At 45.7% G+C, this 26,959-nt stretch overlaps 1 protein-coding gene across 1 annotated transcript in view; it reads right to left on the reverse strand.

Moving 5' to 3' along the window:
* The window catches only part of MDN1 (midasin AAA ATPase 1), a gene marked incomplete in the record, with an annotated part of 346,772 nt that overhangs the window by 208,100 nt on the left and 111,713 nt on the right, over window positions 1-26,959 (reverse strand). The window contains 12 exon segments of the mRNA XM_056566109.1: window positions 636-777; window positions 2,187-2,329; window positions 2,415-2,553; window positions 2,637-2,775; window positions 6,422-6,556; window positions 6,637-6,778; window positions 6,883-7,029; window positions 7,238-7,446; window positions 8,292-8,470; window positions 8,592-8,743; window positions 9,924-10,034; window positions 17,405-17,552. Coding sequence (XP_056422084.1) covers window positions 636-777; window positions 2,187-2,329; window positions 2,415-2,553; window positions 2,637-2,775; window positions 6,422-6,556; window positions 6,637-6,778; window positions 6,883-7,029; window positions 7,238-7,446; window positions 8,292-8,470; window positions 8,592-8,743; window positions 9,924-10,034; window positions 17,405-17,552 — 1,786 coding nt within the window.

Below are 26,959 nucleotides of genomic sequence, written 5' to 3' on the forward strand. Positions count from 1 at the left end.
TTTTACAAAACTGATGCTAACAGTGTAAACCGCGGCATAACTCTTTGAAAGTGTAGTCTAATTTATTTATTTATTTTTGGCGCAAAATTCTTTGAGAATCTCCCCTCTTATAAAGACTTATGATTTTACTATTGTGCAGAGTTTTGTTAGGCACACACTGCTGCTCCAGCATTTCTAGCTATGTGAGCAGTGTATCGCAGGAAAATGCCACAGCTCTGTGAAGTGTGAGGTAGAGAAGGAGTGCACGGTACAACGTGGGGGGGGGGGGGGGGGGGAGGTCATTTCTATATTTGCACAAAATTTATCAAAGGACATGTACAACTTTTATAAATCTTGAGCAAGAGTGTAAATTAGACAGGCAGTGTAAAGGGGTAGATCTGTGTCTATTGATACATCTCCCCCACAGTGTGTATATACTATCTTTATATCCTAGCTATTTTTAGGGGTTATTGACAGATAATATTTATGGATTTGGTAATGTGACTAATATTAGAAAAATGACAATGCAAATGGTTTGCCATTACTTGTTTTAGAAAAAAGGGGAGTCTTGACAAGTGGTAGTATACATGCCTATGTACATTTACAGTCTGTAAATTTTTTTTTTTTTATAAATAACCGTATTAAAAGCAGAATACCTCTTTTTTTCCAAAGTCTCCACCAGGGTTCATAGTAGCCAAAATTCTGAACTTTGTTCCAGCTGTTAAAAGTTCCACTTCATTATCATCTTGTCTGCTTCCCTTTTCAGCCAACACCAGGATCTTTTCCACTTCTAAAACGCTAAAATGCAACAACTAGTTACTAAAGGAGAACTCCATCGAAAATTAACTCATCCCCTATCTACAGGATAGGGGATAAGTAGCTGATCGTGGGGGGAGGGTATTGCTATTGCAGAATTCTTGGCACTTCTTATAAGGCTTGTTCATTTACAATAACTGAATTTCCTTTGGTACGGTTATCATTATAAAACCATTTCTAAGACACTTATGGCTGTAAAATGCCAGACACATTAGTGCAGCTTGAACATAGATGCAGGATTTTGGGGTTAAGCATATATTTTTGTAAATTGTCAACATAGAGCAATGTTTTTACTAGCCATTGGGGTTTGATCTGGTAGTGTGATGAATGCTTGTCTTCTGTAAGCATGCACACAGAGGGACCGGTATTCAAATTGTGGCTGCCAGTCTATGGTCTAAAGTACTGTCAATATAGGCAAACTAGAAGTTAAAACACACACCCCCTGCTTTGGAGAGACGCAAAGAGCTTGGAAGCAGAAAAGGGACATGATAAACATAAAAATCCAGCTGCAAAGAATGGTTCAACCAACACTTAATCCTTAGACACTGAAGCCCAGGGCTGCGTTTGAGGTTTTCATGAAACCTCAGTTACCCTTTAACCTGTTGACGCCACAAAATGAGTACTGCAGCTGTCAACTGTGATAGGTGGTGATGCTGAGCCAAAGCAGCATGCCTCTTACCTTCCCCTGCATGATTGATGTACAGGACTCTGCTTCCATCCTTACATGTCAATCTAAGAAGAGGGGATAGCGAGAGAAAGGCGGGGTTGCTGGTACGCGACCAGTTTGACTCAAAGTGCTAACAAAAAAAATTAACTTATCTAACTTTACAAAAGTAAAAAGGTATCGTTAACAAAGGCTATGTCCACCTTTGCACTATTTTTTTTTATTTGTCGACTACATTTCTAAATGAAAAATTAAGCAACTTACTATATGGTCATTATAAAATTCTACCATTCAGCTGCTAATCAGAAAGAGGCAATACATCAGTCTGACAAACATCTTACAGGGATTTTGCTCTCTCATTAGGGAAGGGAATTTAGGAATTTAAGAACCAAGGAGAAAAGGCTGGAAAAAGGGGAAAGCAGAAAAAACACTGTCTGCTAAAGAAAATCATATGGGTGAGAAAATAAAGCTCACAGAGTACAGAGTCACAATCTGCAGCTCTGTACCTGGTATGGAGCAGACGGGCTCTATTTTATGTTTGCTTTTACCTCAAATTATAATTGCAGCCATAGTGATAAATTCTTCAAAAAAAATTCTTATTGGATAATCTTAGGAACAAGTATTTATTGGATGTTTAAGTGATAATAAAGCTTTTCTTAAACACGCTCATCTAAAGCAAGCACATACAACTAGTCAAGCAGCAACCAAGTACATATGAATGATTTACCTGTTTAATCTCTCCAAAACTGAATCATCTGCTAATGAGATTTCATCCAACAAGAAAAATCCATCTTCTCTCATAGCCAACACTAATGGACCATCATGCCACTCAAACAGTTTTGAACTGTCGTCGTCATCATCATCTTCGTGCTATATAGAAAAACATATGAACACTGAAGACAGTGAAAACTATATAAAAAAAAAAAAAAAAAAAAAAAAAACACACAACACTTACTTTGTCCTTAGAACTGTGTCTGACCGGTCGCAGCCCTCCCAAAAAATCTGAGGTTTCCATGTGTTGATGACAGTTAACAGAGAATAACTTCTGGTTTCGTAGAGCTGCAAACATCTGGCAAATGGTGGTTTTTCCACATCTATAAAATCCAGAAAAATAAAATAAACCATGTAAAGGCAGTTAAAGTAGAACAAATGTATTTCATTTAAAATGTACACTTACCCTGTATCCCCTACAAGCAAAGCAGGCTCCCCAAATTCCAATGCTCGACCAACAAGAACAGCAAGCCTTCTCATTCCATAAGTCCATACAACATGTGAAAAATTCTGATTCTTTCCGCTACTTATAGCAGATAATCTTTCTGTGAAAAAATAAACAATCACAATTCAAACCATGTTATCTGTTCATGAAACTAGTGCAATTGGTTGAGATCTACCTAGAATTAAATAGAAAAGTGATCACTGTGGTTTGTGGCCTGAAACTTTTAAAGGGGTTGTCTCATCACAGATATCCATAGTCTCGCCCCAGCCAATTTATGCATTTCTGCAATCTGAATCAATTTTTTTTTATTTTTTAAGAAATCCCTGTATATGCAGTAACTTGCATAAGATGCTTAAGAGACAACCTGTGTGTCATTTATGGCTACTTTTAGACAACATTCATCAAGCTTTGTCGTTGCGTGTAGTAATTTCTTATCTGCCTGCAGTAGAGATACTCTAAAGCTACTTGTTCTGCCCTCTGTGCCTATGTAATATGAAACGTTTTAATCGGTTGAGGGGAAAAAATAAAAAATGGAGCAAGAGGGGGTTCAGGCTTATCCTCATGTGGGAAGATTCACTTAAAAAGCAACGTCCAGTGAAAAACGACTTTTCTCCCTTCCACAGGATAGGGGATAATTGTCTGATTCAGCAGGTGCTCTCTCGAAGAGCCTCGTCATAGCGGGTCGGGCCCGGCACCTAGCAACGGCCGGGACCCGTGGCTAATAGCGCGTAGCAGTGATCGCGGTGCCGCATGCTATTAACCCTTTAGACACGGCGTTCAAAGTTGAACGCCGCGTCTAAAATGAACGTAAACTAATGCCGGTTAGCTCAGGGAGCTGCTCGGGATCGCCGCGCCAAAATTGCGGCATCCCGAACAGCTTACATGATAGCCGGAGGATCCCTACCTGCCTCCATGCTGTCCGATCGCCGAATGACTGCTCAGTGCCTGAGATCCAGGCATGAGCAGTCAAGCGGCAGAATCCTTGATCAGTGGTTTCCTATGAGAAACCAGTGATCAATGTAAAAGATCAGTGTGTGCAGTGTTATAGGTCCCTATTGGAGCTATAACACTGCAAAAAAAACGTTGAAAAAAAAAGTGAATAAAGATCATTTAACCCCTTCCCTAATAAAAGTTTGAATCCCCCCCCCCCCCTTTTCCTATTTAAAAAAAAAAAACGGTGTAAATAAAAATAAACATATGTGGTATCTTCGCGTGCCGAAATGTCCAAATTATAAAAATATATCATTAATTAAACCGTACGGTCAAAGGCGTACGCGCAAAAAAAAGCGTATTTTTGGTCACTTTTTATATCATGAAAAAATTAATAAAAAATGATCAAAAAGTCCGATCATTACAAAAATGGTACCGCTAAAAACTTCAGATCACGACGCAAAGAATTAGCCCTCATACCGTCCCATACGCAGAAAAATAAAAAAGTTATAGGGGTCCGAATATGACAATTTTAAATGTATAAATTTTCCTGCATGTAGTTATGATTTTTTCCAGAAGTACAATAAAAACAAATCTATATAAGTAGTATCATTTTAACCGTATGGACCTACAGAATAAAGAGAAAGTGTCATTTTTGCCGAAAAATGTACTGCGTAGAAATGGAAGCCCCCAAAAGTTACAAAATAGTTTTTTCTTCAATTTTGTCGCACAATGAATTTTTTTCCGTTTCTCTGTAGATTTTTGGGTAAAATGACTGATTTCACTACAAAGTAGAATTGGTGGCGCAAAATATAAGCCATCATATGGATTTTTAGGTGCAAAATTGAAAGTTATGGTTTTTTAAAGGTAAGGAGGAAAAAACGAAAGTGCAAAAATGGAAAAACCTGGGTCATGAAAGGGTTAAGGACACAGCCCATTTTGACCTTAAGGACCAGGCAAATTTTATTATTGCATTTTCGTTTATTCCTCCTAGTCTTCTAAAAATCGTAACTCTTTTATATTTTTATCCACAGACTAGTATGAGGGCTTGATTTTAGTGTGACCAGTTGTCCTGCGTAATGACATCACTCATTTCACCATAAAATATATGGCGCAACCAAAAAAATACTATTTGTGTGGGGAAATTCAAAAGAAAATCGCAATTTAGCAAATTTTGGAAGATTACGTTTTCACACCGTACAATTTATGGTAAAAATGACGTGTTCTTTATTCTGTGTTTCAATACGATTAAACTGATACCCATGATTATATACTTTTCAATTATTGTTGTGCTTAAAAAAAAATTGACGACTTATAACTTTTTCATTTTTCCGTATAAGCGGCGGTGTGAGGGCTCATTTTTTGCACCATGATCTGTACTTTTTATTGATATCAGATTTGTGTTTATAAAACTTTTATACATTTTTTTTATTTTTTTTTTTTATAAAATGTGACAAAAAAAGTAGCAATTTTGCACTTTTTTTTTTTTACGTTCACGCCATTCACCGTACGGGATAAACATTTTATTTTAATAGTTCGGACATTTAAGCATGCGGCGATACCAAATATGTGAAATATGTGTATTAATATTTTTTTTTTTTTTTTTTTTTAACTTTTTTGGGGGTAAAATGGGAAAAAAGGACATTTCATTTTTTACACTTTAATAGTCCCCATAGGGAACTATCTATAGCAATCCTTTGATTGCTAATAGTGTGCAGTGCTATGTATAGGACACAGCACTGCTCAGTATTATCGGTCATCTTCTGCTCTGGTCTGCTCTACCTCAGACCAGAGCAGAAGACCCCAGGAGACAGCCGGAGAAAAGTGAGGGGACCTCCGGCCGCCATGCTGGATGATTGGATTGCCGCAGCAGCGCTGCGGGCGATCCGATCATCCATTCAAACTACCGCAATGCTGCAGATGCCATGATCTGTATTGATCATGGCATTGGAGGGGTTAATGGCGGACATCCGCGCTATTGCGGATGTCCGCCATTACCGGCAGGTCCCTGGCTGCTGAGAGCAGCCGGGACCTGCCGCGCATGACACTAGCATCGGACCGATGCTTGCGGTCATTTCGGAGCGTAAATGTACGTCATGGTGTGTTAAGTACCACGTCATCATGACGCACATTTATGTCCAAGGGGTTAAATAACAAGTGAAGAAGAAATAAACAAGAGTAAAAAAAAATAAGAGTCATACATTAACTATAAATTCAGTGATTATAAAGAAATCAATAAAAAAATGTAAATAGATAATTGAGATGAAATAACCATCTTCAACAATTATGGACATTTAACAGGTTTAGTCAGGTTTTCTTTACTATAATTGTCGCAAAATTGTCGCAACTGCGACAAAGCGATTTTTCGTGCGACATTTTGACTGGAAAGCGAGAAAAGCAAGTTTTCCAAAAATCAACTACGTAGTAATAATTTTAATATGGACTACGGGTAGTCAGGTATTTATTAACTGCGACAGGCGCAACTGTGCAATTTTACTCCAGCTCAAACATGGAGCAGAAAAAGCTACTACCAAAGTAAAAAAGGAAAAATTGCTTATGTGAAAGAAAATTATCAACAGGCTGAAACCAGTTGATAAATACGTCGCAAAAAAAGCAAAAAAAAGTAAGGAAAAAATTACAAAAAAAAAAAAGAATACATAAGCAAACATTGATAAATGTCCCTCAATATTTTTACTGTCAGGGCCAATAAGTTTAGTAGTATCCTCTGTAAAGGGAAAAAAAAACTAGTGAACAATCTTCTCACTTTTGTATTTTTCAGTTTAACTGTATTCTCTAGAATAGTTTTAAGAACTTACCCACTTGCTTTTGCATATTTTCTCTGGAGAAAAGGATCTCTGGTACCACTTCTTTCTTGAAGCACTTTTTTAAGACTCCTAAGATTACATTTTCTTCCTCCTGTTTTCTTACTCTCCCAGCTAGCAGCAAGAAGCCTAAACGAATAATGACAAAGGTCACATCACATCTGTCATCAACATAAATTTTTCTGTTTAAAAGGCAGAAATATTTATACCATCATTTGCCAAGTGCTGAAGCCAGTCATAATTTTTTTCTGTCTGTTCTGATAATCGGTATCTTTCAGCCCATCTGAAGAGATCTCGAAGAGTGATAAATCCATGCTTTCCAGCAAATACAGAGGACCCTCTTCTATGGGACTATAAAATTAATGAGACCATAGGTTTTTAAAGAAGCCATACTTTACATGCAATAGTGCAATTTGGTATTTATATTAGTCTTCCTGTATTAAAAGAACAATTACCTGTAGTTCTAACATCACTGCAACCAACTTAGTACAATAAGAGGGAGGAAGGCTGCAGCGTTTGTGCAATATGGTTTCCAGTTCAGGACTTGGTAGTTCATCATAATGCAGCTCCACAAACCTGTTTCGAAAAGCTCTTGATAATATCTGTTAAAACCAGTAAATAAACATTGTTTAAAGCATAAAGAGGGTATTGGATAATAGTAACATCTCTCCAAGATCAATTACACACCGGCAAATTACAGGCACATGAGGGGAAAACAAAACTGCAATTCTCTTTAGACTTTACATTTAAAATCTTATTTTTATATTATTTTATTGTAATTTTTTTTTTTTTTTTTATCAAGAAACAAACCTTTCTTCCTCCATAAATGCCTGGTGGATTCTGAGTTGCGAAAAGCATGAACCTTGGATGTGCTTTAACTACTTCCTGAGTTTCAGTAATAAATAGCTCTCTGTTATCATCCAGCAATCTGTTGAGGGCTTCAAGTACATCTGTGGGTGCCAGGTTTAACTCATCCAGTATAATCCAGTAACCATTTCTCATGGCATGAATCAGAATGCCTAAAAAATGGAAGAAAAAAAAGAGAAAAAAAAAGACAATTACTGACAAAACACCGAATTGTCTGTTTAAGAACACCTTTTAACCTCTTAAGGAACAAGCCCATCTTGGCCTTAAGGACCGGGCCAATTTTCGTTTTTTCCTCCTCCCCTTCTAAAAAAAAAATCATAACCATAGCATAGCATTGATCAGTGATATCTGTGATCTGCTGCCCCAGCCTGCATGGCTGGCTGGGAGCAACAGAAGACCAATGGGACGGCGAGGAGGCAGGAAAGACGCAGTAGTCCTCTCCACGATGGTCCCGATCAGCTCTACTGAGCAGTCGGGATACTTTTACTTTTGTTTTAGATATAGCCATCAACTTTTATTGAGATGAAGTGTTAATGACTGTCATAGTCCTGATCGGCAGTGCCCGGCATTAACCTGGGTCTTGGCTGCTGATAGCAGTCGAGACCCACCAGGTTCGAAGGGTGCTCAGCTCAGTATCACGCACTAAACCCCAGTAACGGGACCAGGGCATACAGGTACCTCAAGTACCAGGACGCAAGGGTGTACCTGTACGCCCTTGGTCCCCAAGAGGTTAGGAGAATGTTTCCCCGACCAGTATAATAAACTATAAATGTTTAGTAAACAAACCCAGTAAAAAGATTTGTATTGTGTATCTTTATTTCATCTGTGTTTTCATACAGAAAGTGAATGAGCCCTTAACAGGCTTTTCTAGAGTCTCCAACCTGCAAAACCCTTTGGGAATAGCCAGCTTATGATGGCTGCATCTTTAAATTTTGTTACTGTTTGCCTTTAAAAGAAAAAGTACAACTTTTGTAAAGGATGACACAAATAAATTTACCTTCCTGAAATACAAGTTTTCCTGAAGAATCTGAAGTATAGCAACCAATGTACTCCTGGATGTCTGTGTGCTCATGATTATTAATCCTTACACAGTGATTACCACTAGCACATGCCAGCCATCGAATAAGACTTGTTTTACCAACAGAGGTTTCTCCCTGAATAAGCACTGGGTGGTTTCTAGAAAAAAATTTCATTGCAAGGTTAAAAAGCTAAAAAGTAATAAAGTTGCCCAAATATGGTTAATTTATTAAAGACACAGAACTACCAAAATTCTCCACTTTTGAAAATGTCAACCTACCCAGCAGAGACAACTCTCACAAGATCTCCAAGATTTAATTTGACTGAGGATGTCAGAACGTAACTTTCGTCTATGGTGGGATTTTTATCTCCCACTGGAATCCAGTATCCTTCTATTTGGACAAATTTGCCACCACGAGGCTCTGGAAGAGGCTGAAGACATAGAATGGAAAAAAAAAAAAATCAGTACCGTATATGCCGGCGTATAAGACGACCCCCAACTTTTACAGTTAAAATATAGAGTTTGGGATATACTCGCCATATAAGACTACCCCTCCTACCGCGATGTACGGTACCTTGTAGGCAGCAGGTAGGCAGCATGTTCCCCCACATTAGTTAGGAAGTATAGCTCCCCCCACCATTGGTAGGCAGCTCCCCCCACCATTGGTAGGCAGCTCCCCCCACCATTGGTAGGCAGCTCCCCCCACCATTGGTAGGCAGCTCCCCCCACCATTGGTAGGCAGCTCCCCCCACCATTGGTAGGCAGCTCCCCCCACCATTGGTAGGCAGCTCCCCCCACCATTGGTAGGCAGCTCCCCCCACCATTGGTAGGCAGCTCCCCACACATTTGTAGGCAGCTCCCCCCACATTAGGTCAGCAGTTCCCCCACAATAGTAGGCGGCTCCCCCCACATTTGTTAGCAGTTCCCCCACATTAGATTGGCAGCTCCCCCCAACAGACATACAGCTTCCAGCCATATAGATATAGTGTATGGCTGGAGGCTGTATGTCTGTACTGCCCCCACAGTGTTCCGATCACCGCTCCTCCAGCCCGGGTCACCATCTACTGCTATGGCCTATGGATCATAGCAGTAGGTGCCGGGACCGGGGAGCGGTGACCGGATCACTGAAGATAGCACGGCCGGTCACTCACCAGGCCCCGGTCGGCACGCGTCCTCCTGTGGTCCTCCTGGTCCTGCGCTCCTCTGCCTCTATGGTTGTACGCACAGGAAGTCACTGATGTCCCGTGCGTACAACCATAGAGACGGAGGACCGGACCGCAGGAGGACCGAAGGAGGATCGCAGGAGGACGCCGGGGAATGGTAAGTGAGCGGCGGACATCCTTATGATTATCTGCCCGGGCCGGCTCCCGTGTGTGGCTGCAGGCCCGGGCAGATAATCAGAAGTTTTCCTATCCCGGACCTCAATACCCGGCGTATAAGACGACCCCCGACTTTTCAGAAGAAAATTTGGGGTTAAAAAGTCGTCTTATACGCCGGGATATACGGTACTTGCTAATTTTTCTGCCAAGCTACAGAAAACAACTAAATATAATGGTAAAAACTCAGAGCTATCCCACAAACTGAGGCTGTGCAACAAAATTTAACATTTACCTGCTTCAGTAAGGATTTAATGTTCCCTGGCACAATGTAGTGACAAATTAATGACTGCACACTAGCATGAGATGCTCTGTCAAGTTGCGTGAGGAAGGAGAGGCAAAAACCCTGAAAAATAAAAGGTGAAAAAAAATATATATAAAGAAAATCTATACAGGTAAAAGTTTAAAATAATTACATAAAATGCGCAAAATAGGTAGATTTTTAGATTTACCATAAAATCTCTCTCAGAACTTCTATTGGGGGGGGGGGGGGGGGGGGGGGGAGAAAGATCTTATGGTAAACTCAAAAATCTACTTTGCTCGAGCGCTTCATTGGGGGACACTGGACCATGGGACTTCCCATAGCAGACCATGGGGAGGGACAGCCTAAAATCCCTGCCAGAAAAGAACTCAGGTGGACGACAAAACTGCCGCCTGGAGAACCTTGCGGCCAAGGCCTGCGTCGGTGGGTGCAAAAGTATGCACACGGTAAAACTTGCCACGTGTGCAGAGACGACCAAGTCGCCGCCTTGCAAACTTGTAAGGCCGAAGCCCCATGGCTGACTGCCCAAGATGCGCCCACCGCACTGGGAGATAGTGGCCTTGGAGGCCGGAAGCCCCCTGCGCCGTCCTTCAGGAAGCACAATCAGGGAATCACACCGCCGAAAGGAGGAAGTGACCGACAAATAGGTCCAAACTGCTCGAACCAAGTCCAGCTTGTGAAGCTGGTGCTCTCAAGGATGAGAAGGGGAAGGGCAGAAAGAAGACACAACCTTGGGCTGAAAGGAGAGCACAGGCCTAAGGACAACCTTGTCTTGATGAAGCACCAGGAAAGGGGAACAGCAAGAGAGCGAGACCAATTCTGACACCCTGCAAATGGACGTAACAGCGATAAGGAAAGCTACCTTCCAGGAAAGGAAGCGAAGGGAGATCTGACCCAGAGGCTCAAACGGAGAACCCTGTAGAGCATCAGGAACTAGGTTGAGATCACAAGGGGCAGTAGGGGACCGAAACAGGGGAACCTCGTGAGCCACGCCCTGCAAAAATGTCCACACATGAAGATCGGACGTAGGCAGGCATTGGAAGAGGATAGACCACGCCAAAACTTGCCCTTTGATGGTACTGAGGGCAAGATGCTTCTCCAGCCCCGATTGAAGAAAGGACAAGAGGTTAGGCAAAGAGAAGGAGGTGGGAGAAAGCGAACTAGCCTCACACCAGCGGAAATAGGCCCGCCAGGTACAGTGATAAATCCTGGTAGACGAGGGCTTCCGAGCGCGGAGCATGGTCCGGATCACACGGAAAGAAAAACCTTGAGTCCTCAAAACCGCGGTCTTAACAGCCACGCCATCAAACACAGTGGAAGTAAATTGGGGTGGCAGAGGGGTCCTTGGGAGAGGAGGTCGGGAAGATCCGGAAAACAAAAGGGAACATCGGTCACGAGACCGACCACACACGACCAGTCCGGAGCTGCTAGACTCGCCAAGACCCCCTCCGCCTTGAGCTTCCTGATGACCTTAGGAAGGAGTGGAAGTGGAGGGAACATGTAGGGCAGAGCGAAGGAGGTCCAAGGAACCACAAGAGCATCTACCGCTAGAGCCAGGCAATCCTGCAACCTTGAGACAAAGCAAGGGACCTTCCTGTTCCGGCAGGACGCGAAGAGATCCACGTCTGGAGTTCCCCAGTGGCGACAGATCAGAACTAAAACTTCAGGATGAGGGGACCGCTCGCCAGGGCCGGCTGTGGAGCGACTGAGAAAGTCTGCTTCCCAATTGTTGATCCCGGGAATGTGCACCGCTGATATGGCCGGAATGTTAAGTACCACCCAGGAGAGGATATTCAACACTTCTGCCATGGCCGCCGAGCTAGGGGTGTCACCCTGGTGGGTGATTTACACCACGGCAGTGGCGTTGTCCATCTGCACTCGCACTGGGAGGCCCCAGAGCAAGAGACTCCAGTGACGAAGGTACAGGAAGATCGGACTGAGCTCCAGGATGTTTATAGGGAGATCTGACTCCGACGGGGTCCAACAGCCTTGAACTGCCTCATCCCGGAAGACACCTCCCCAACCAAGCAGACTCGCGTCTGTTGTCAGAACATGCCAAGTGAGAGGCAGGAAGGAGAGACCGTCCCGAAGGAGGAGGGACCAGAGCCACCAATGGAAGGAGCGGCGAACAAGGAGCGGAAGCTGGATCCCTTGGTGGAGAGACAAGGAATTTGTCCTACTGGAAAAGGATGGCACACTTGAGGGGATGGTTCCGAAATTGGGCAAACAGGACTGCCTCCATGGAGGGCACCATCTTGCCCAGTACAGCCATGCAGGTACGGACCGGAACCAGACCCGGCCGTCGAAGCAAGTGAATCCCCAACAACAACTCCCGAAGCTTGTCCTCCGCAAGGGTAAGATGGGCCACCGCTGTGTCGAAGCAGAGTTTGAGAAAAATCTGAGATTGGGACAGCAGGGACAGGTTGGATTCTGCGCGGTCGATGATCCAACCGAAACAGAGAGTGTGCAGCGTGATGTCTAGGCTGACCCAGCTCAGTTCCAGGGAGGGCGCCTTGATGAGAAGGTAGTCAAGATAAAGAAGGACCGAGACGGAGGAACCGATACCATCACCCCTTGAGCCACCTGAAAAGCTGCGGCAAGGGCAGCAAAACAAGGAGTACGGGACCGGAAAAAACGATCCCAGGGAACGGAAGAAAATTCTATCCAATTGCCCTGGGATACGACCTCCCAAACCCAAGCATCTTGGATTTGCGCCAGACGTCCCAAAAGAGGGACAGGCGACCACCCACTGAGGGGAAGGCTCAGATGGAGGCACACCTGGAGTCCCGACTTCCAGAAGGGTCGAGTTCTGAAAGAGGGGACCCTCCTATCCTGAGGGACCGCCGGTTTGTCCTGCCTTCTGCAAGTCCGAACGGCGGACGGTTTTGGGGTAAGAGGGAACTCTTGTCCCCTGTAGCCTCAGATATAATCTCATCGGGACATTTACCAAAGAGGCTGGACCCCACGAAAGGCAGCTCAGTAAGGGAGCGCTTAGAAGCCGCGTCGGCGTTCCAAGCTTTAAGCCACATCGAACATCGAAGGGCCACCAGATTCCCAGATGCAAAGGCCGTGCAGCGAGCAGAGGTAGTCCCCGGCATTCGCGATCTGCTGAGCTAGCTCCCCTAAATCCTCTGGCGCAACTGACCGGCCCAGACCAAGAGAGCATTGGAAACCCAGGTAAAGGCAAAGGCTGGGGACAGGACTGAACCTGCCACTTCAAAAGGCAAATTTTGCCAGATTTTCAATACGTTTACCCGAAGGGTCTTTGAAGGAGGCGGCATCAGCCAGTGACTGGGTGGTGGATCCAGATTAACCCTTATCTCCCCGGAAACAAACATTCCCCAGCAATAGTGAAAAGAAGGGTCTCAGAAGGGAGAGAGGGGCCCAGGAAACAGAGAGAGGGGGGCCCAGGAAACAGAGAGAGGGGGGCCCAGGAAACGGAGAGGGGGGCCCAGGAAACGGAGAGGGGGGCCCAGGAAACGGAGAGGGGGGCCCAGGAAACGGAGAGGGGGGCCCAGGAAACGGAGAGAGGGGCCCAGGAAAGGGAGGGAAATACTCACCTACAGAGCTCCAGCACACTCACCAATTTAGTCTTCGGCAGCTAGCGCCACCTGCCTTAAGCCATGCTCAGCTGGCAGACAGGGGGACCCGGACCCAGGGTACACCACCTAGTGCTAACTGATGGCAATGAGGGGTTAACAGCCCATTCAGCAATGCACAGTGACCCTAGCTGGCAGGTGGGGGATCAGGCAGCGCCATGCTCCTGTCGCCCCACGCTAGATAAAACAAAAAAGGGAGAGAAAATCTAACTAGAACCTGCGAAAAAAAACCCTAAAGAAATAAGAACAGGTCTGGAGTGCTCCAGACCTGCGTCTGCCTCCTCTGACACTAAGCTAAAACTGAGTTGCTCAGAGCCAGGAATCGAGTATACCCTGCTGGGAGGGGCCGACCATTTGTTTTTTGCCTAGTGTCAGCCTCCTAGTGGCAAGCAGCATATACCCATGGTCCTGTGTCCCCCCCAATGAAATGCTCGAGAAAAACATGTTTTCGTTGGAACATGTTTCAGCATTAAACCTGCACATTTGCAAAGGTCAACGAAAACCAATATGCTGCAAGCAGGATAATCCCCACTGCACAGTATCTACACATACCCCATAGAAGAACTCAATCTGCGAGCAGTATATAAACAATTAGACCCCCCTCCCCCCCCCCCCCCCATGTCTGTGATCGCAGAAAATCGCATGTCAATTCAGACAAGCGATTTTCTGCTATCCCGGGCTGATCGGGTCTTTGGTGACCCGATCACCCGGAAAATAGGGATGATCAGAGCGGTCAGTGACAGCCCCGATCATCCTGAGGGATAGGAGCAAGGTCCAGTGCAGCGATCTCCTCCTATACCCTGCAAAATGAGTTCTGACCAATGGCAGCGCAGGACAGTGGGTTGCCATGGCAACCCCCCGTTCTGCCCACCTCTGGATGTCGGACAGAACGGGGGGGGGGGAGAAGATGGAGGCCTTTACCTGAGAAGATGATGCCATGGGGACCGCCGATCAGAGACATCAGCGGAGATCACGGCGCAGGTAGGGAAACGACGGTGGGGGCGGGGGGGGATGGAGGAAGGGGGCAGTAAGCGATATTTACTGCTGCCCTTCCTAGTGGGTGCCAAACAAACTCTCAGCATGCCCAGACAGCCATAGGCTGTCTGGGCATGCTGGGAGTTGTAGTTTTGCAACATCTGGAGGGTCACAGTTTGGAGACCACTGTTACAGTGGTGGCGAAACGGTAGCCCTCCAGATGTTGCCAAACTACAACTCTCAGCATGCCTAAACTGCCCAGGCATGCTGGGAGTTGTAGTTCTGTAACATCTGTCCCTTCAGATTTTGCAATTTTCATGAAATTTTTGAAAATTGTTGCTCTTCTTTGAAGCCCTCTAATTTTTTCAAAAAGTAAATTTTATGATGCCAACATAAAGTAGACATATTGTATTTGTGACAAAAAAAAATTGGAATATCCATTTTCCTTACAAGCAGAGAGCTTCAAAGTTAGAAAAATGCAATATTAAAAAAATTTTCATGAAATTTTGGGATTTTTCACCAAAAAAGGATGTAAGTAACGGCGAAAATTTACCACCAAAATAAAGTAGAATGTCACGAAAAAACTATCTCAGAATCAGAATATTAGGTAAAAGCGGTTTAGAGTTATTAATGCGTAAAGTGACGGTGGTCAGAATTCCGAAAAAGGGCTCAGTCCATAAGGTGAAAAAGGGCTGCATCCTTATAAGGGGTACTCCAGTGGAAATTTTATTTATTTTTTTTATCAACTGGTGCCAGAAAGTTAAACAGATTTGTAAATTACTTATATAAAAAAATCTTAATCCTTCCAGTACGTATTAGCTGCTGAATAATACAGAGGAAATTATTTTCTTTTTGGAACACAGAGCTCTCTGCTGACATATCTGTCCATTTTAAGAATGGTCCAGAGTAGGAGAAAATCCCCATAGCAAACATATGCTGCTCTGGTCAGTTCCTAAAATGGACAGAGATCTCAATAGAGAGCATTGTGTTTGTGATGTCACTGTGTTCCAAAAAGAGAAGAATTTCCTCTGTAGTATTCAGCAGCTAATAAGTACTGGAAGGATTAAGATTTTTTTTAATAGAAGTAATTTACAAATCTGTTTAACTCTGTCACCAGTTAAAAAATAGAAAGAAAGAAAAAAGTTTTCCACCGGAGTTCCCCCTTAAGGATATGTTCACACCAAGTAATTCACCAAGGAAATACTTCTCAGTGTTAAAATGGAGCATAAAAGACATGGAATTGGCATTTATGGTAACTGAATTTAGTGCAGAAAAGTCCTATTGACTTAATGATATTCTATTTGCAGATGTTCATTCTTCTGTTTGTGCACACAGCGGAATTTCCATGCTGAAATTTCTGTCATGGATCCAGTTCAGAGTAGCAGAAAACCTATTGAAGTCAACGGGAGTCTGATTCAATGAAGAATCTGCACAGAATTTATCGTGGACATTCCATCTTGATTTTCTATAGTGTCAACCCTAAAAGGTCTGGGTCTAAAAGAGCAGGCTTTACTGAGCAAGATCTGTGGTTTCCAAGAATAAAATAAATAAATAAATCCAATTTCTTTTCTAGAGAGTCAATAAAAGAACACTGTATCCAACGAAACGACAGATGTATTAGGGCCTCAGCCATGGTCTGGGAGATAATGGAATAGTTCATTATGCACTTGGTAAAAGAAGTGGCCCATATGGAGTAGAGAGACCGGCTGGCCAAATGGAAATTGCTGCCTGTTGAGATCCCTTAGAGGAGGACATGTTTTAGGAGGAGAGATGAGGTGCCTGCAGGTTCAAGATATAAAGCTGTTCAGGAGCGGGAAAAAAAGTTGCTAAAGGCCCATTGAAGGTGAAAAGTCTATGAAAAGACTCCTGAAGAATGCTTTGAGACAAGTGAGATAGAGTTGGGGCAACAAAACTAACAACAACCATATGCATAACAAAAGGTGAGGTGGTAAGATTGTCCCTGCGAAAAGGAAACCATAAAGAAAACTAAAAAAAAAATACAGCAGACCCAATAAGCATTTGTATAATTCCAACCAAGGGCTTGTTCACACTGCTGCTAGACACCGTTCCATTCAGGGTGTGCCAGGCTTGATCATTCTCAGCGCAGCAGCCGGCATAGGACGAGAGGTAAGCCCTCCATCTACCTCAGCAATGGATCGTCCTTAGACGGCAACCAGTTAAAGAATTTTAAACTTTAAACCGGTTAAGGGACAGAGATCCCTTTAGCGTAGCCCAATGACCGTGTGAACCCAGCCTTAGAGGTAACAGTTTGGTGTGCACACTACACTGTTCCAACATGGCACTCCTGCTGTACAGTCATACACACAACTTGACTTCAATCCCATCAAACATGTATGGCAGGAACAGACCGTGATGCAGATTTTTACAAACTGGGGGATAAGATATCAGATCGCCGGGGTGCTGCTGCTAGGAACCCCCAGGATCTCCACTGCAGTGCCCCGCTATCATTATTGCACAGAGCACACTCGCTCTGTGCGTAATGACCGGTGATACAGGGGCCGGATCATCTTGACGTCACGGCTCCGCCCCTCATGACATCACGGCCCGCCCACTTAATGCAAGTCTATGGGAGAGGGTGTGCTGGTCGCCACGCCCCCTCCCATAGACTTGTATTGAGGGGGTGGGCCGTGACATCATGAGGGGGCGGGGCCGTGACATAACGATGCTCTGGCCCCAGTATCACTGGTCATTACGCACAGAGCGAGTGTGCTCTGTGCAATAATGATAGCGAGGCGCTGCAGCGTAGATCGCGGGGGTCCCCAGCAGGCGATCTGACATCTTATCCCCTATCCTTTGGATAGGGGATAAGATGCTAGGGGCGGAGTACCCCTTTAAGGCCTCTGTGTTTATTTAGTTTACCTCATAAAGGGATCGCTGGATGTTGTTACATGGATTTACAGATGCATACCGCAGGGCTCTGCACAACGTACGCAAGCTGAAATGTGGTCTGTGACCGTTGCCATCCATAAGTTCTACAACAGATTTCTTTCGTATTGTCAAATAAAAGCTAAAAGACAAAAGAACATAGAACACCATTAAAAATGTTAAAAGGACTTGCAAGTCTTATGACAAAGATATTGATGCTTTACCCAAAGTAACTGTTTATTTACTGAACCAAAAGTGGCACACTGTGAAAGATAGATCATTGCAGAAACTTTTGCCCTAGAAGTCCGTCCTATACATCTGAATAAGTCTGTAAAAATCCTATGGACGTGCTGCAGAAACAACCTCATTAATGCAGATGTATGGAAAGGATGTCTGCAAAAAATCTGTCACGGCACCTGTCATGTAAAAAAAACTAAAACTTTTCATATATATCGTAGACACATATCAAAGGTTTTGATCAGTGGGGGGTCTGAGTGTTCAAACCCCAACCAATCTTGAGGATGAACCGGGAGAAGTACACGCTAAGCACGTTCTATCCTGTCACTTGACCTAGACGGACTCGCAATGTAAGTTAGGGCTGCACAAGTTGGGGAAAATGTGTGATTGCGATTATGGAGGCAAATATTGCGATTTTGATATGCAATTGTGATAAAAAAAAAAAACAAATGGTGAAATCCCTCCCATTTCATGTCCAATCAGCTCATTTCATATAGCCAACATAAAATGGGGCGGGATTAGAGTACTCCAGTACAGTAAAACTTATCCCCTAACCTTTGGATTTGGGTTAATTTATAGAATGTGGGGAGTCCAACCGCTGGGACCCCCGCAATCTCCTGCACAACACCGTGGTGGTCCCCAGAATAGGGGAAGTGCCTACTCCACACAAGAAGTGGCGGTCAACACGCCCCTCCATGTAGTTCTATGGAACACATGAAGGGGGGGTGTTAGCTGCTGCTTTGAGCAAGGATCGGCATGCCCCCCTTCCTGGGGACTGTAGGGGTCCCATACAGGACAAAGCGGATGGTCAGACTCCACTATCTAAAACATATCCCTTATCCTTTGGAGTGGGCATAAGTTTTACAGCACTGGAGTACTCCATTAAAATGTCCTCTTCTGACCCCTTCAATTTTCCAATCCCCTTCTTGGAGGAAATCCTCCCTTCCGGGGAGCAATACCCTGTCTGTAACCCAATTAAAATATAACTTTTATTTATGTTACTTAAAAATTTAACTGTGGTTGTGAAACTTATATATATTTAAAATTGTCAGGAAAGGCAGTGTTCCTTTTGTATATGCCCACTTAGTGGTGCTATATTACTGGTGCAAGAGTTATCCAATTTCTCGCTGTGTGTGGTGAGTATGTTACTCTACTGACACACAGTAACTCTGCACTTATTGGACACTGTCTTCCTGTCTAAAATCTAGATGCTTTGCTCTAACGTTTCGTTAGAAAACTAACTTCCTCAGAGAGCTGCCTACTGTGGCGTTCACGTGCGGCACTACCTTTTATAACCCTGTATCGGCGCATCACTTCCGATGCGCCGAGTGAGGTGCTTTGATCCAATCAGGGCTTGGTTGGCAGACTGTGTGTTCCGGCCGCCATTCGCGCGCATGCCCTGTAGTACTATAATCCCGGGCATCTCCTTATCGCTATTGCGCACGCGCATCTTCTCGCGCGTGCGCAGTGTTTCCTGTCCCGTTCTCAGTGGAACGCAAGCTCCGTCTCCTGACACGCAGACTCATTCTTCACTCTCAATATGCGCATTTGTCCCTGATCGGTCTCATTACTCATAGGTAATGTCTATTCTTCATGTCCTTCATATATTTTAGCCTTCCTTGACTATTTCTGGTGCACTATTGTTGTCATATACACATATGGTGGGTAATCTAAATATTAGAACCTTGATTGCTTTTGTTCTCATTATAGGTTTTATTATACATCATTGGATCATTCCTTATAATTATTTTAATTATTTTAATTTTTGTGAGTCTTTTATTGTTGTAGTGATATTGTATTTCTTATGTTTATCATTATGTCTCATTTTTATAATCAATAATACTAATAAAACCAAAAGGACAAAAAATAGACATATAAAACATCATGACTCAACAAACTCTACAAAATGAAAATCAAGAAGGATGAGATACGTCTAACCTAACAGAATTATAGTAATTAAGGAGCAAATGAGACATAATGATAAACATAAGAAATACAATATCACTACAACAATAAAAGACTCACAAAAATTAAAATAATTAAAATAATTATAAGGAATGATCCAATGATGTATAATAAAACCTATAATGAGAACAAAAGCAATCAAGGTTCTAATATTTAGATTACCCACCATATGTGTATATGACAACAATAGTGCACCAGAAATAGTCAAGGAAGGCTAAAATATATGAAGGACATGAAGAATAGACATTACCTATGAGTAATGAGACCGATCAGGGACAAATGCGCATATTGAGAGTGAAGAATGAGTCTGCGTGTCAGGAGACGGAGCTTGCGTTCCACTGAGAACGGGACAGGAAACACTGCGCACGCGCGAGAAGATGCGCGTGCGCAATAGCGATAAGGAGATGCCCGGGATTATAGTACTACAGGGCATGCGCGCGAATGGCGGCCGGAACACACAGTCTGCCAACCAAGCCCTGATTGGATCAAAACACCTCACTCGGCGCATCGGAAGTGATGCGCCGATACAGGGTTATAAAAGGTAGTGCCGCACGTGAACGCCACAGTAGGCAGCTCTCTGAGGAAGTTAGTTTTCTAACGAAACGTTAGAGCAAAGCATCTAGATTTTAGACAGGAAGACAGTGTCCAATAAGTGCAGAGTTACTGTGTGTCAGTAGAGTAACATACTCACCACACACAGCGAGAAATTGGATAACTCTTGCACCAGTAATATAGCACCACTAAGTGGGCATATACAAAAGGAACACTGCCTTTCCTGACAATTTTAAATATATATAAGTTTCACAACCACAGTTAAATTTTTAAGTAACATAAATAAAAGTTATATTTTAATTGGGTTACAGACAGGGTATTGCTCCCCGGAAGGGAGGATTTCCTCCAAGAAGGGGATTGGAAAATTGACTATTGAACCCATAACCCAATGGGACTACTGGTGTTGGACTCTTCTGACCCCTTAACTTTCCTATTTTTCCATATACATGGCTGTAAGGGGACTTATTTTTGTGCTGTTATCTGTAATTTTTATTGCCACCATTCCTGTTTTGATCAGACTTTTTAATCACTTTTTTTTTTTTTTCTGCTATATGAAGTGACCAAAAATCAGCAAGTCTGGATTTTTTTTTTAAATTTATGCCATTGACCGTGCAGTTTCATTAACATTATATTTCAATAGTTTGGATATTTAAGCATGTGGCGATACCAAATAGATTTAGGTTTATTTTATTTGAAAAATGAGGGAAAAGGGGTGATTTAAACTTGTAATAGGGAAAGGAGAATTTTATGCTTACTGTAAAATCTCTCTCAGAGGATCCATTGGGGGACACAGACCATGGGTATATGCTTGCTGTCACTAGAAGGCTTGACACTCTGGCAACAAGAAAAGGTCAGCCCCTCCCAGCAGGGTATAACCGCCTACAGGCACCTGAGCTAATCAGTTTTATTCCCAGCAGTAGGAGAGGACCGACCGGTCAGGAAAAAAACACGAACTGTCCGAGAAACCAGAATAAAAATTAACTGAACACATCCTCGGACAGGTAACTGAACCAGGAACACCAGAGAAAAGAAGGGTCGGGTGCTTTGTCCCCCAATGGATCCTCTGAGAAAGAGATTTTACGGTAAGCATACAAATCTCCTTTTTTCTATCGTCTCCATTGGGGTACACACACCACGTAGCAGTCCCTAGGGTGGGCAAAGGAAAATCAGTCAGGTGGACGGCTGGACCAACCACATGGTCGTGTGTAAAGACGACCATGTGGTTGCTCTACAGATCTGCGAGGCCGAAGCCTTGTTGCGGAGAGCCCGGGATGCCCCAACAGAACGAGTGGAATGAGCAGAAACCCTGAAGGGTGGGGTCTTCCTCTTGCAGCGGTAAGCTTCAGAAATAGCATATCAGATCAACCGAGCAATAGTGGCCTGTGAAGCAGGTTGTCCTTTATGGCGGCCTTCCGTAAGAACAAAAAAGGAGTCACACTGTCGAAGAGAAGAAGTGACAGAGATAGATCCGAACCGCCCTCACCACATCCAGTTTGTGGAGCAAACGTTCCTTGTGATGAGATGGAGCCGGACACAAGGACGGAAGGATGATGTCCTAATTGAAATGAAAAACAGAAACAACCTTTGGTAATAAGGACGGAACCGGACGGAAAACAACTTTGTCTTGGTCAATGATCAGGAAGGGAGTACGGCAGGAGAGAGCTGCCAGCTCTGAAACTCTCCTAATAGAGGTAATAGCAATAAGAAACGCCACCTTCCAGGAAAGGAGGCGAAGAGGAATGTCCCTGAGAGGTTCGAAGGGAGTACCCTGCAGAGCACCAAGAACTAAGTCCAAGTCCCAAGGTGGTGTAGGGGACCTGTAAGGAGGGCCCCGTGGGCCACTCCCTGAAGAAAAGTCCGTATATGGGGATCGGATGCTAGAGGACATTGAAAAAGAATGGAAAGGGCCGAAACCTGATCCTTAAGGGAACTGAGAGCCAACTGTTGTTTAAGCCCCGACTGTAAAAAGGAAAGAAGTCGAGGGAGAGAGAACGTAACCGGACAAAGAGTGAGATTCACAGCAAAGGAAATTAAGACCACCAAGTACGGTGGTAAATCTTCGCAGAAGAGGGCTTGCGCGCCCTGAGCAAAGTGTGAATCACCTGAGGAGAGAAACCCCGAGCCCTTAGAACTGCCGTCTCCAGCACCATGCCATCAAATGCAGCGACGGTAAATTGGTGGCTAAGGGGACCTTGGGAGAGAAGGTCTGGACGAAGAGGGTGGTATAGCGAAACGTTTAACGGCGGGAACGCCCTCTGCTTTGAGCTTCCTCAGGATCCTGGGAAGGAGAGGAAGAGGAGGGAAAAGATAGGGAAGGACAAAGTCCGACCAAGGAATTACCAGGGCATCCACGGCCAGAGCCAAGGGATCCCGGGAATTTGCCTTCTGGTTGTGGCAGGACGCAAATAAGTCCATGTCTAGAGGGCCCCAGAGGTTGCAGATCTCTGCAAACCCCTCCGGATGAAGGGACCACTCACCGGGTCTGCTGAGGATTGGCTGAGAAAGTCCGCTTCCCAGTTGTTCACTCCCAGAATGTGAATTGCCAAGATTGCCGGCACTCTGAACTCCTCCCAGAGAAGAATCTTGGACACCTCGGCCATCGCCACTGAGCTGCGGGTGCCGCCCTGGCGATTGATATAGGCCACAGCAGTGGAATTGTCCGACTGGACACGAACAGGAGGGTCCCTAAGAAGGATCTCTCAAATGGCATAGGCAAAAATAGATAGCCCTCAGTTCCAATATGTTGATGGGGAGAAGGGCTTCTGGGGACGGAACAAAGGCCTTGGACTGTCCAGTCCCTGAAGTCAACTCCCCAACTCGAAAGACTGGCATCCGTCGTGACGACTTGCCAACAGAGGGGCAGAAAGAAGCGCCCCTGTAAAAGCGGGGGGGGGGGGGGAATGAAGCCACCACAGAGGGGACTGGCGAGCCCTCTGAGGAAGAATGATCCTGCGATCGAGGGATAACAGATAGATTCCAACGGGATGGAAGCGCACGTTGAAGAGGCCTGTAATGCAGAAGTGAATGGAAACCGGAATCGGGGTTTGGAGTATCCGAACCCCTGACAGAGTCAGCAGCTTGACCAGCGGAAGCTGAATCCAGGCGGACGCAGTGTCGAACTGGAGTCCCAGGAACATTTGACACTGAGTGGGAGTTAGGTTGGACTTGCCCTGATCGACCGAGCCGAAACAGGACAAGGCCTGAAGGGCAAGACAGACACTCCAGATTCTGGTTCCTGGTTGGAGCCTTGATCAGGAGGTCGTCCAGGTACGCAATCACTGAGACACCCCCCCCACCGCAAGAGGGCCATCACAAGCGCAAGGACCTGGGTGAAGACCCTTGGAGCAGTGGCCAGCCCAAAGTAAAGGACCACAAACTGAAAATGGCCTTCCGGAACTGCAAAGTGGAGATACCGCTGATGCCCCAGAAAAATTGGAATTTGGAGGTAGGTATCCCGGATCTCCACTGAGGAAAAAACTCTCCTTGATCCATGGATGCCACGACCGAACAGAGATTCCATGTGGAAGTGGCGGAGGAGAAGATGTTGGTAGAAGGTGCTTCATACCCAAGATCAGGCGAACGGAACCCCCTTTCTTGGGGACCACGAAGATGTTCGAATAAAAACCCCAAAATGCGGGGGGCGTGACCTGACTGCAGAGCTGAGCAGACGCATGCCTGCAGTAGCTCCATACTGAATCCGTGCTTCCATACCCCTACCACCATCCTGGACTCCTTAATCTTGCCCCAGAGGCTACGGAACCGAACAGGATCACTGGGCTCCCTCATGCCACAGAACAAGGCATCCTCGGCGGCTGCGGCGAAACTGCAGCAGTTCGCGCGCCCTGACTCTCAGGATGGCGCTGGTCCCTCGCTCCCGCGACTGCGATCTGGCCCCGCTGCTGCTGATTCTCCGGCGGATACCCCACCGCCTGTACCATCCGTACTAGCACTAGAGGAGGTCTCTACCCAACTCCTAACTGCTATAACGGTCTGCAAGACCTCACCAACAAGCTGGAGGAGGTGAGGGTCGATTTGGGCCTCCTTCGTCAGGACCTGCACAACCTCAGAGACCTGGTCCGGCAGGCGGAAGATCGGATCTCCACGATGGAGGATGAGGTGGCGCCTGTAACTGTCTCCATTGCCTCACTAGAAACAATCTCCGCATCGTGGGGCTTCCGGAGCGGGCGGAAGGCCAGGATCCAGGACCGTTTGTGGAGCGATGGCTACGTGAGCTGCTGCCTGATGCTCCATTTTCTGCAGCCTATGCGGTGGAGCGGGCCCACCGAGTACCGACATGTCCCCTACCACCTGGGGCGCCGCCGCGCCCGCTCCTGGCTAGGATGCTCAACTGAAGAGACCGGGACCTGGCTCTGCGCCTCCTTCGCCGTATGCCCGAAATTACTTTTAATGACTCTCCAGTCTCTATCTTCACGGATTTCTCTCCGTATCTTCAGAAGAAGAGGGCAACCTTCCAGTCGGTCAAGCGTAAACTGCGGGAAATGACGGTACCTTATTCAATGGTGTATCCGGCCCGGCTCCGGATTGTGGATGGAGACTGCACAATCTTCTTCCTCTCCCCTCAAGAAGCGGACGAGTGGGCCTCTCGCCACCGCAATCACAGATGAGGGATGCCCGTCGGACTGTGGCTCTTGAGTCTGCGGCCCCCTGAGACTTCCTCTGCCCATGGACAATTCAACTTGTGAGTATTGCTCCAGCTGCCTTCTAGCCTACACCTGCCTATTGATCTACTAATCGCACATACACCACACCCCCCCGGTGCCCACTCCCGATCGCCTCCTGTGCCTGAGACTGAGACCCACCTCGTCCAGTCATAGACCTCGATCCCCTCGACTTGATTGCTGAGCAATGCCCTGCTGATGATTGCTTGATACACCCCCAAACCCCCACCCCTCCTTCTCCCCCTGCCACCTCATCCTTGATACCTCATCCTGGACTGCCATGGAGATACCGCACGACCTCCCCCCTCCCAACTTGGACTCCCTTGCATCTCCATTCCACCGTCAGGGTATTCCCCTGTCGCCCCCTGGACTGTCCTGAGTCCCATGTATATCCTGCTGCGGGGTATCCCTCTCCAAGAAAACTCGTGATTGGATCCTGCTATCCTCCGTGAACTTTTGCTCCCTGGACATTGAGTTATTGGGACTCTCACCGGTTGCTGGCACCTGTATCCCCCTCATCGGAGGTGGACCTGACTACTCATAGATGTTGTTGTCCTTGGGACTAGCTTCTTCACTGTCCAACTCTAGTCCTCTTTTCTTCCCTCTCTCTTCCTCCGTCTATCCTCCAGTCCCCCCCCCTTTTTTCCCTCTCTGTGTACCCTGTTCCCTACCCACTTGTTTCTCCCCTTCGTCCATTTGATCACCCGCCCTCCATCCCTTTTTCTCCCCCCCTCCCTCCCTTCACCCTTTCTCCCCCCCCCCATCCCCCCCCCTCTCCCATCTTTCTCCCTACAGTTTCCTCTGCTCCCAATCTAGGGAACTCTCATACTCAGAGGGAGCATGTGTACATGTGCTTGGGGGGTTGGGACTTACGGTCCTTGTTCTGCACTCTTTTACATGATGTGACCTGGTGATCCCCCACTCCTGAGATTATTTCTGAGTCTTACAACAATGTTGTGTTCTGTTGAATAGTAAGCACGGACTCTCCCCCGTACCCACAATTACCATCGGCCACCTTGGTTCAAAGGTCACCACAATGTTTGTATTGTTTTGCGGTTGGTATGTGTTCAATGTGTGTCTCTTGTGGTCTGTTAGTCCTTGTGCAACTGCCTCGTACCCTCTTCTGTCCCTTTCTTTTCCTCATTCTTTCCTCCCTCGATATCTCAGGTACTATGGTCACCATGATATTTATGTCGTGGAATGTGAGGGGCCTCGGGTGTCCTCGTAAAGCCCCCCTAGTCTATGCCGCTATCCGTAAGTACAATCCATTACTTGTTTGTCTGCAGGAGACGCATCCGTCCGCAGCCACTGCACATTGGTTGTCCCGCCCCTGGGTCCAGTACACTTCACACTCCTACCACACTTCACACTCAAGTGGCGTCTCCATAATGGTACATAAATCACTGAGATGGGAGGTTCGCCACACACAGACTGACCCTGAGGGCAGATACGTGTTCATTTTCCTCTCTGATTGACAATGTCCCATATGTGGTGTTAGGTATATACCCCCCCCCCCCCCCCCCCCCCCCCCGCCTGGTTCTCTGGATATTCTCCACCAAGCGGCAGTTTTTGCAGCAGCCTTCCCTGGGGCGAGAGTGGTGTGCATGGGAGACTTTAATACAGTCTTGGACCCAGTGCTGGATAGGGCGGGTCCGGCCTCAACGGCTCACTCCTCTGGCACTACCCCCTTTGCTGCACTCCTTCAGGAACTGGGTTGGGGAGATATTTATAGGCACTTTTACCCGCTCACTTGTACTTTCTCATGTCAGGCAGTGGGCTATTCTTCCCTTTCCCGTATTGATTACATGTTAGGCAACCAAATGGCAATCTCCTTGATGAGCGATGTGGCCTATGTTACCAAGGGTATATCCGATCACTCGCCCACGTTACTGACCATAGTATTGCAGGACCCCTCCTCCCCGAGATTTAATCCCTACTGGCTTGCCCTTCTGGACCCCCATGATGGTGTCCCAATACAATTACAAATGTTCATGTCTGATCATCGTGAGATGGAGAATAGATTGCTAGTTTGGGAAACTGCTAAAGCCTTCCTTAGTGGCTGTCTTCAGTCTGCTATCTCCTTCATTAAGAGGGAGTCGATTTGGGAGGAGCGCGA

Source organism: Hyla sarda, chromosome 3, assembly GCF_029499605.1.
Source record: "Hyla sarda isolate aHylSar1 chromosome 3, aHylSar1.hap1, whole genome shotgun sequence".
NCBI classification, from domain to species: Eukaryota; Metazoa; Chordata; class Amphibia; order Anura; family Hylidae; genus Hyla; species Hyla sarda.